At 36.5% G+C, this 11,650-nt stretch overlaps 1 protein-coding gene across 1 annotated transcript; it reads left to right on the top strand.

Annotated features, from left to right (window-relative positions):
* Nucleotides 1-5,790: 5,790 nt before the first annotated feature.
* Nucleotides 5,791-9,043, top strand: LOC139194041 (beta-glucosidase 13-like). Its single transcript, XM_070818189.1, has 13 exons — nt 5,791-5,987; nt 6,110-6,179; nt 6,325-6,383; nt 6,528-6,603; nt 6,768-6,845; nt 6,978-7,065; nt 7,211-7,466; nt 7,567-7,682; nt 7,783-8,000; nt 8,092-8,123; nt 8,214-8,316; nt 8,536-8,644; nt 8,743-9,043. The coding sequence occupies exons 1-13, from the start codon at nt 5,817-5,819 to the stop codon at nt 8,906-8,908; spliced, it is 1,542 nt and encodes a 513-aa protein (XP_070674290.1). The 5' UTR covers nt 5,791-5,816; the 3' UTR covers nt 8,909-9,043.
* Nucleotides 9,044-11,650: the final 2,607 nt, after the last annotated feature.

Here is an 11,650-nt window from a genome sequence, read left to right as displayed (position 1 = left end):
TTACATTTAATTCCTCCGAGTGTTTATACGAGGTCTAAATACGAGGCCCTAAATATAGTATAAATAGTTCCAATTTCGTGAAGGCCGACGCACGGCTTCGTGGGTACTACGCGACGATCCACCTATTTCTAAAACACTTCTCTGGAGGTCAGGAACAAAGCCCAAACAGTTTTAGGGGCCGTGGTGTTGCGGGTTGATCGGATAAGGACACCAAAATTCTAGGGTTCCGACGAGTTCTTGGCGATTTGAAGCTTTTCCTGGCCAAATTGGACTTGGCCGCAGGTATAAGACCCGCTTTACTCACTGAGATCTTAATTTCTATGAAGTTTGAGAATTTTTAGAAATAGTTGATTTTTTCGGCAAGTTGGGGCGGTCGACGGTCGGATACGGAGGCGCGTGGGTCGAGGTATCCCCTGACCTTCCTAGGCTAAACTTCATACCCAATTCCTGATGTCCGATTAATGAAATTCCATTGTTTTGGTACAATTTCGCTAAGGTCCGTTACTTGGTCATTATAAGAATCGACGATCTAACTGTTGGATCGTTACTAAACTTTAATAGCTTATTATTCGTAATATTTGAGGACCTTAGGAACTTACAGATTGGGAATCCGACGTATGGATCTCCCCAAATTACATTTGTAAGTTTGTAAATTAAAACGTTGACCGCCACTTGAATTTGCAATTGGCGAAGATCCAACCGTTGGATCATAATGAAACTTTAGTAGGATGTTCTAGAAGTATAATGTAGATCTTTGGAAGTTACGGATCGAAAATCCGAGGTACGGATCTTCCGGATCGAGTTACGTAGGCTTGCGGACCCTACCGTCGACCATTGACCGACAGTTGACTTTTGGTCAATGGGGTTCGAATCATTTTAGAATGTCCTTGGGGATGTGTTTTATTAAGTTACGTGTTCTATCGATAAGAATTCTGAGACGGTATTTGATAATTGTTCTAGATGACGATTGTTCGTGACACCTTGATATTGGTGCAAGGGAGTTGTAGCGCGAACTCTAGGTGAGTGGGCTTTTGGTTTTCTATATACGTATATATGCTCTACATTTTCCCAGAAATGTTTTAAATGGATTTACGATTTTAAATGTCATGTCAATTGCATTACATTTTAGAATATGCATTAGAATATATATATGCATGTTGTTGTTTGACGTTGCGGACGCTCAGGTAAGCTTCAAGTGACATATATTGATGATAGTGAAATGTATTGTTGTGATTATACGTAGATGCATTTAGAGCTCATTATCCTGCACCCCGGTGTTAGTGCTCCCGCCCGTGGCCAGGGCACATCTTTCACGTTATGTTCACCTCTTGCACCGCACGCTCACCTTGGATCCAAGTTTGGTGCAAAACCCTGTCGTACAGACCATAATAGGTGGTTTCGACTCGTAGGTGACCCGCGATTGTTTGCACAGCCTTCACGTGATCGTAGCACTTGAGCGTACTTATCTACACCAGCCTTGTCGTACAGACTACAATAGGTGGTTCGGACTCGTGTGCAGGCATACATGACGAGCTATAGATTCCGCCGTACATGTCACATTAGGTGACTCCGGCTGGCATACTATTTTACATTGATTCGTATCACCTGGCTTACACATTTTATGGTTGAACATCTTGACCTGGCATACCTCTGTTTTCACTGTTTCTAAGCATTATCCTTATGTACCTACATGTTATTATTTTCTGGGAAATTATACGAGTTTTACAGTGAGGGGTTATTACTTTCAGAAAAGAGAATTGTGTTTTCTAAAGTTTTGTTTTTGCCCACTCACCCTTTTGTTTTTCGCCCCCCCAGGTTCTAGTAGCAAAGTTTCGTACCGACGAGGATTATTGGCAAATCTTGGTGTAGACGATTACCATCGATGGTATAATTCTCACTCTATTTTACTGTACTGTACTTATGCTATGTCATCACGTGTGAATTGGGTTCATTCCCGCTCACAGCTCACTCTGTATTTAGGCACTTTTAGGTTTAAATTTATTCACATCTTCCACATCACTACACTTTATGGCTTCGTCACCTTCCAGGTGTCGGCCAGCACAGCTCGATTCGGAGTCCTAGTGGACATTTCGGGTCGGGGTGTGTCGCATACTATTTCTGAAATTGAGCCATAATAGTATTTGTGGAAGGGAACAAAATAAACACTATTTCTAAAACTAAAGCAAAATAACCAACAGCTAAAACTAAACCAAAATAACTCGTACTATTTTTGGAACTACAGCAAAATTACACACTATTTCTGAAAACTGAACCAAAATAACCCACACTATTTCTTGAAGGGAACAAAATGCACGATTTTTATAACTACAACAATATAACCCACACAATATTTTAAACTGAACAAAAATAATCCACGCTATTTCGGGAACTACAGCAAAATAACCCACGCTATTTCTGAAACTGAACCAAAATAACCCCATACTATTTCAGAAATTAAACTAAAATAACTCAGATTATTTTTGAACATGAACAAAATAAAGACAAAGTTTTGACAAAATAACACAATCTTGAATCTTGATTGATCGCACCTCTTTCTCCAAAAAATGGTAGTCTTATATACTGCTATTTAATAGTATAATCTATATATGGATTACTTTTGATTTGGCTATGTATAACTGGTTGAATTCAACTTCATGAAATTTTCAGTCCCCTCTTCTCTGTTCTCTCTCCTCTCTCTCATGTAAATTTATGGTGTTTTTTTTGTGGGTTTGAAAAACATATAATACTTTGATAAATACGTTTTTCCCTTTTTGTATTCATGGCCCTTTTGGGATTCTTCCGTCAGGAGCAGTGTCTGGAAAAAAAAAATTGACATAAGGACTGTTGAGAAACGTATCAAAACTGTGTTGAGCAACAAAAAATAAATAAACAATTTGACAGCAATTAAATTGCAGGACCATCAAATCTTTTTACATACAAAAATAGCAATATTCTATGAATTAGAAAAACATACAAAAATAGCTATATTTTATGAATTAAAAAAACAAAAATCTTCTAAAGCTCACTTTAAAAATCAAGTTTTCTACATACCCATAGTGAAACAAAGGACAGTTGGTTTTGTTTATTAGTTTGGCACATGTGGTGGTTGGAATAATGAAAGTGGGATGGTGGACGGCAGTGAAAAATGGAAGTGGGGATGGTGGACGCCATTTCATCATCTTCATATTTAATAAGGTAATAGGCTTTCCGTTAGGGGCAAGTTTGAAAAAAAAATTTATTGTGTTGAGCTTTTAGTTTGGTCGCGAGCTTTTATGTTTGGAGGGCTGGTATATGAATAGTTTGTCATTAAGATTAAATTTTAAGTTTACCCGGATAAAGAGGGGAATGAATTAGTTAGAGCCTTTTGTAACCAAAAAGAGTCGTTGGAGTTTTAATTACATACCGTCAATGACAATAGTATATTAGCGTTGAACATCTTTGTGGAAACAAGAATTATCATAATTTTTTGTTTTTGTTTTTGTTTTTTTTAAATAAATGTTTACGAGTGTACTTAATAATTATTCCACATCTGGTATGAATGAATTTTCCGATTTGGTGATGATTCGATCAGTTTGTTTGGTCATACTTTGGTTTGTACCTCCCGATGCTTAGTGTTTTGATCACTTAGTATTCTGTTATGTGGATCTTAATATATGTTAGTTTGTATTTACCTGATACTTATGATCTTTGCAGCTTGTACCCGATACCATATGCTTCTTGTTAGTTTGTATTTACCTGATACTTATGATCTTTGCAGCTTGTACCCGATACCATATGCTTCTTGCTTATTATGGTTTGCTTCTGTTTTGGTCACTTCTGATGTAAGACAAATTACATTTGCTTCTTGTATTAAAAAAAAAAAAGGAAAAGGAAATTTGTTGTCATCATTTATACACACACATGCGCGTATGATTCCGAAGAGAGTATTGCGCATGTTACAGTGCAAATTACAAATCTCTAAGGATTGTTGAGAAATGTATCAAAACTGTGTTGAGCAACGAAAAATAAGGACTGTTGAGAAATGTATCAAAACTGTGTTGAGCAACGAAAAATAAATAAACAATTTGACTGAAATTAAATTGCAGGACCATGAAATCTTTTTACATACAAAAATAGCAATATTCTATGAATTAGAAAAACATACAAAAATAGCTATATTTTATGAATTAAAAAAACAAAAATCATCTAAAGCTCACTTTAAAAATCAAGTTTTCTACATACCCATAGTGAAACAAAGGACAGTTGGTTTTGTTTATTAGTTTGGCACGTGTGGTAGTTGGAATAATGAAAGTGGGATGGTGGACGGCAGTGGAAAATGGAAGTGGGGATGGTGGACGCCATTTCATCACCTTCATATTTAATAAGGTAATAGGCTTTCCGTTAGGGGCAAGTTTGGAGGGCTGGTATATGAATAGTTTGTCATTAAGATTAAATTTTAAGTTTATTAGGTTAAATAATAGTTTATGGTAGTATTTGGTTAAATTAAAGTTAGGTCCAAGTTCTTTTCATTAAAGCTTCTTTTTTTCCTTGTATTTTGAGAGGTAAAGTTTATGTCCCTTTTAACTAGATGTAACTTTCTTTCGTTACCAATAAAATTCTCTTGTATCGCAGACGTTTCTTAAAAATAAAAAAAAATAAAAAAAAGTTTTATTCAAGATGGATGTGTGAATTTGTGTATATAAAACCTTTGTCCCAAGAAAGTACAGAACTAGAACTAAAACTTTACCCTTTACACTCTCATATTCTAATTACTCTCTTAGAAGTCTAGAACCAGAACTATGGAACCTTTTTGTTCCCGTTGCCTGCTATCAAAACTACAATATAACTAATTTTTTCGACAATTTTGCTGTAGCGATGCATTAGGCGTGAACCCTCCAAACTAGCATAAGGATACATCTCTATTTCAATCCACTTTTTGACAATTTCTACAATATAACTACTTTTTTTTTGACAATTTTGCTGTAGCAATGGATTAGGCGCGAACCCTCCAAACTAGCATAGGGATACATCTCTATTTCAATCCACTTTTTGACAGTTTTGGTGTAGTGGTCAGCCTTCTAGAACACTTTTGTAGTCTTTTATTATGTTACTGAGACCAGCTGAATTTCCTTAACAAATTGTCAAATTCCAAGCTGGAATTAAACATATCTAACTCTAAAATAATTACAAAATATGGAACAACATTAATATGAACAAACCAGTATATCCAGTTCCCACAAACAAGTACTTAATTCGTTTTTGTATGTACAATACCTCTTAACTTGTTACACATTTCAATAGGTTTGAAGGAAAAACGTGAAGAAATAGACTTTCACCCCCTGCTTTTTTTACCCCATCCCTAATAAAATTTTCACCTCACCATAATCTGTTCATTGAAATCTCCAAGATATTAAGTTTCACGTACGCTATGTGCACGTTCCCAACTTAATGTAAGTCATGACCTTATCACGATTAGATTATGTAGGGCAACTTAATGCAACTCTGCAAGTCATGACCTTATCACGATTAGATTATGTAGGGTAACTTAATGCAACTCTGCAAGTCATGACCTTATCACGATTAGATTATATAGGGCTATATTCTCGTGATATTCTAAATTATTTATAATGTTGCGAAGGTGTCTAGCCAATTGATATCGAAGACTTTTGGTACTTATTTACAATCTATACTTTTACTAATTATTTATTATCTGTATTGATCCACGTTCTTAATTAAATATTAAGGGTTACATGTTTTCCTCGTACATACTTTCTCTATATAAACGCCATGCGAGGAAGGCCACAACCATTCCCGTTCACCAAAAGCTCTAATTAGCAATGGCAATGAGGTTACAGTCACTGCTGTTGGGTGTGCTACTACTAACTGGCTTTGCAGCGGGAGATGGTAAAGCTACTGCTGTTATACCTAGTCGTTATAGCAGTGCTTCCCTGAACAGAAGCAGTTTTCCATCAGGCTTTGTATTTGGTTCAGCTTCAGCATCTTACCAAGTTTGTGTTTCTGCACTTAATAAGTTGTTAGGGTTTTTATTTAATGTCAGACCTATTAACATACATGCAGGAAAATACTAACATGCTCATTTTGTACCCTTATATGTGTAAATTAATTTCAGTATGAAGGTGCATGGGATGAAGGTGGTAAAGGACCAAGCATATGGGATAACTTCACCCACCAGTATCCAGGTACCTACACCGGTGCCAGATTGAATTGAACCTTGATTAATACAGATTTATTCTTAACCTTTACAAGGGTTAGACATTGATGGGGGACGAGGCCTAAACCATGAGGTTTATGAAGATAATGAAAATTTTACATGGTTAATTGCAGAAAAAGTCATTGATGGAAGCAATGGGGACGTGGCTGATGATCAATACCACCGCTATAAGGTTCAAAAATATCATTAACTTTGTTCTCCAGTCCTGAATTATTCAATAGTATAAGGAGAATTAAAGAATTTACGGCCTTAAGAAAATTAAGGAGGTTGAAGATGAGGCATTTTCTTATAATACATATTGCGTTATTCTATATAGGAAGATGTAAAGATTATGAAGGATATGGGATTGGATGCTTATAGGTTCTCTATCTCATGGTCCAGATTGTTACCAAGTAAGTTGATCATCCGCATTCGCATTAATTAGTTGGGACGAAGTAGTGTGTCCATGCATGATGTTTGCTCTGAGTAATATAACCAATAATATATGTAGTTTAACCTATTTTGTTCCCCTTTCCAATGTATTTGCTTATGTTCTTAATTTTAATTATATAATTAGATGGAAAGCTAAGTGGGGGTGTGAACAAGGAAGGAGTACAATACTACAACAATCTCATCAATGAACTCCTAAACAAAGGTGATGCAACTGCTTAATCTCATATATCATCCCACCTTACAAATACACACACACACACACACATGTACATATATACATTTAAGAGTTACATGTTATATAATCAAGCGTGTTGCTTTTATTGATAATGCACAGGTGTAACGCCATATGCGACAATCTTTCATTGGGATCTTCCTCAAGCCTTAGAAGAAGAATATGGTGGTTTCTTAAACCGTCAAATTGTGTAAGTAGTAGACTTTGATTCTCTAATTAATAATAATTCTTTATCTTCTTGACGATTGATCGTTTAGATATTCAAATGTATATTGCTATAATGCGTAAACCTTCAAAATCAGCATGCAACTGATTTTTAATTTTCCATGTTGCAGCAATCATTTTCGGGACTACGCAGAACTTTGCTTTAAGTTATTTGGCGATCGGGTAAAGCATTGGATCACACTAAATGAGCCATATACTTTTATTACTTTTGGCTATGCATCAGGAGAATTAGCACCCGGGCGATGTTCTGCTTGGCAGAACTTAAACTGCACCGGCGGTGATTCGGCTACCGAACCCTATATAGTAGCACACCACTTCCTCCTCGCTCATGCACATGCTGTTAAAGTGTACAAGACTAAATATCAGGTCATATTAATACTCAATGTTGTAATATTAAATTAATGAGATAGGGTTAATTTACCTTTTTTCATACCGTAACTAATCAAGTTTGGTTGGTGATGTGCAGGCATCTCAAGAAGGCGTGATAGGAATAACATTAGCGACAAATTGGTTTGTGCCGGTTTCTAACGCAACGCGTCATCGGAATGCTGCGAATCGATCTTTGGATTTTATGTTTGGATGGCAAGTTTATTAATTCCAAACTTATATATCAACCCAATTAAGTGTTCATTTATATGATAATAATACAAAATTTATTGATGAAATTTCAATGATTATGTAGGTTTATGGAGCCATTGACAAGCGGCCAATATCCGCACAGTATGCAAGTTCTTGTTAAAGAAAGATTACCTAAATTTACACAAGAAGAATCCAAGTTAATAAAAGGGTCATTTGATTTTGTTGGAATGAATTATTATACTACTCACTATTCAAGCGATCAACCTCATAATAATTCTGCAAATGCAAGCTTCCTGACCGATGCTCGCGTTTTTGAATCAAGTGAGTACAAAATGAGAAACCAATTATTTAATTTGAGTAATTGAAGTTCATCACAATATTTAAAATCTCATATTCCTAAATGTTGTGGCAGCCGAGCTTAATGGAGTCCCCATTGGTCCTCCGGTACGCATCGAACAATTAGCTAAACTATTTGCATTCAAAGAGTAATTGATTTTCATTTAGTTAACTTACCTTCATAAATTGGGGTTGCAGGCTGCTTCAAGCTGGCTAGTTATTTATCCAAAAGGCATTCGAGAGATTTTACTCTACGCAAAGCACAAATATAATAATCCGCTCATTTACATTACTGAGAACGGTAATTATTTTTAAACCTTAATTAACTAAATAATTAATGCTTCACATGTATATGGTGTAAAATGCAGTTGACATCTATACGTGATCTACATATAAAACTAGATGGGAACTCTCAAACATTTAGCAATCTGTTGAATCGATAGGAATGAAATGATGAATCTATAATTCTTTGCCTCTTCGTCAATTAAAAACATCAAATAAAAAATTAATTATATTGCAGGCCTTGACGAGTTCGATGATCCCACATTGTCACTTCCGCAATCCCTCAATGATACCCACAGAATTGATTACCACTACCACCACCTCGACTATCTTCGAAAAGCAATCAAGTAAGTTCTTTTTAAAAGTTAAATAAGGTTTAACTTATATCTTTTACTTATCACTACACTAGACATACTTACATTTGAAATTCGCCTTTTTTGTGCAGTGATGGTGTAAATGTGAAGGGATACTTTGCATGGTCATTGCTGGACAATTTTGAATGGGCTTCTGGATACACCTTACGATTTGGTTTCGTCTATATAGATTACAATGATGGACTTAAGAGGCACCCAAAACTCTCAGCAAGCTGGTTCAAATGTTTCCTTGGATAATGGTGAAGATATCCTGCTGCGGTTGTTGTTCGTGAAATAAATATGCCAAGCATATCATTTCCCTATTTTCATAATTGTATTCCTTTATGAATGTTCTTCCTTTTTCGTGAAATAAATATGCCAACTATATATGGATGTTTCTTTGTGTATGGACAAAATAAAAAATGGTCCCTATAACATACAGGATGTGGGAATATGATTTTCTGGGCTTATAACCTGTGGCATCTCGGGTGGCAAGAGGGACCGGAATACTCGTAACCCATGAGCGTAGTCCTTAGTCTGACATACTACGCATTGAAGATGTTACTTGTCTCCTAAGTAAGAAAACCCTAATTCAAGTCAAATTAGGATATCTTAGATATTAGATAACGCAATCATAATCGTAAGAAGATTGGATATCTTATCCTAGATTCTCGATTTGATAGGCTTACTCTCCCTACCAGGACTACTGTTCATCTTCTCTACAACTATCATACGCATTATTTCTCTACGCCTAACAGAGGCTCATCTTGCATACACGCCGCCGTCTACACATATATAGACGCGTTCATTAGAAACTTATCTTCTTAACGCCTCGCCATAGGCTATTCGTCAAGAATAGTTCATGATGTAGCTCACATCGCACCATTCTTTCTTAGAGTTACACCAGTGAGGTAATGCATTTGTATTGATTAACCTTTCAAACCATAAATCCGCATTCGCATACAACACACATAGTTTTACACCTAAATTCCACATCACATGAATTAAGGACATTCTTGATGAAATCAAGCATGTTAGAACCCATCACGACATTTACGCATTGATGATTCAAAACATAGATGAACATGAGATTTTGAAGAAAAAGGAGAACAATTTAGGAGGTTAGGCCATCTCCAACCGACTCAGTCAAAGGGCCATGGGGTTAAAAATAGTTTTAAATGACACGTAACCCGTCTCAAACTGAGGGCTAGGCCAAAGGGTTTATGGGCCCCACTAGGCTAAAAAACCAAAATCGGGCCAGCGGGTTGGTCATTTCCAGCCAGCCAACCAGCCCTGCAGCCCAGCCCACTTGACAGCCAACGGCTAGTTGACGTCAGATTACCATTGGAATTTGAATTTTTTTTTTGGACGAATTTAAAAAAAAATGCTAATTTTTTTTCTTCCTATAAATACCTATGTCATTCCTACACCATTTCTCGCATCCTTTTCACCATTCCATACTATTTTACCTCTTCCAGTAATCTTTCATTCAATTTTTTGAATAATTTTCAAATGGCCACATCTGCAATGAAAGGAAAGGCTTGGACCCGAAAAGAAGATGAAGCTCTTTGCAGGGCCTATAGATGGGTCTCGGAAGATAGTGTCAAGAGTAGTTCTTAAACAAGTGGGGTGTTTGGACTCGTACGTCGAAAAAGTACTACGAGTTCTATGGAGGCATCACTCCCCCGAACTCCGAAACTACTACGAAATAAGTGTTTTCACAAGTTATTTTAAATATTTAATTATATTACATTTAATTTCAAAAATAAATTTCCTTTAATTTTCGTAATTGTATTGTCTACGTACACCAAGCGGAGGAATTGTATATGGAGGACATGAAAAAACCCTTTACTCATCACGGTTGTTGGGAAATTTGTAAAGGGTAGGTGTTATTTCAACATCCACCTCAAGAAAGACTTGATCCTATCTAAAATTTGCACAACTAATTACATCCCGACACGTGGCACTCGAAATCCATGTATGGCCGAAGTGGCGGTTGTTCGGATGCGGTATTTCTATACCATGCACTGAAGCTTTGTAGGTGAAGCTTTGCAAGTGAAGCTTTGAAGCTAGAGCTCTGTAAATGAAGCTTTTGAAGCTACAGCTCTGTAAATGAAGCTTTTGAAGCTGTTTGACTTGAGTGATGCTCATGAATGTTTATGTTGATTGACATGAGTGATGCTCATGGATGTTGTCATGAGTGATACTCATGAATATTAACATGAGTGATGCTCATGAATGTTGACATGAAAGATGGTCATGAATGTTTATGTATGATTGTCATAAGTGATGCTCATGAATGTTTATGTATGAATGGCATGAGTAATGCTCATGTATGTTTTGAAGTACTAGGCGTACTTTTGATCACCTGGTTGGTGGCATGAAGGAGAGTACGGGTTGTACATTTCATCATCTGGTTGGTGGCATGAATGGCTAGTTGCCAAATGATATTAATGTACGGGTTGTACATTTCATCACCTGGTTGGTGGTAATAGCGGCAGGTTGCCGAATAATTTTTGGAGTACTGGGCGTACTTTTGGTCACCTGGTTGGTGGTAATAGCGGCAGGTTGCCGAATAATCGTGGAGTATTGGGCTTACTTTTGATCGCCTGGTTGGAGCAATTTTGGGCTTATAGGCCTTCACCATTTACACAACATTCCAGCGCATTTTTTTTTTTTTGGGATTTGCCGTTTTTTTTTTTACTACCCTCTGTTGGGGTTTATACTGATGTCTCCGAGAGATAAGAAAGATAAATTACATCATTCAAGAATAAGGAAAGTAAACCACATCACTCTGGTGGGGTGGGTGTTTATTCCTTGCTTTTGTTTGTGTTTTTCTGCTGCACTCTCTCTGTCTTTTCATCTGGCAGACAGAATGACTCATAATAATAGGAAGATCTTTTGCTTTTCTTCTTTTCTTCGCTTTCTGCAATTATCTCCGAGATTGATTGAGTAGTGGGTAGCCATGCTTTCTGCTTTTATTATTCTGTTCGTCTTTCA

The sequence above is a fragment of the Malus domestica genome, chromosome 03 (assembly GCF_042453785.1).
Source record: "Malus domestica chromosome 03, GDT2T_hap1".
NCBI classification, from domain to species: Eukaryota; Viridiplantae; Streptophyta; class Magnoliopsida; order Rosales; family Rosaceae; genus Malus; species Malus domestica.
This window is presented reverse-complemented; position numbering and strand designations above follow the sequence as displayed.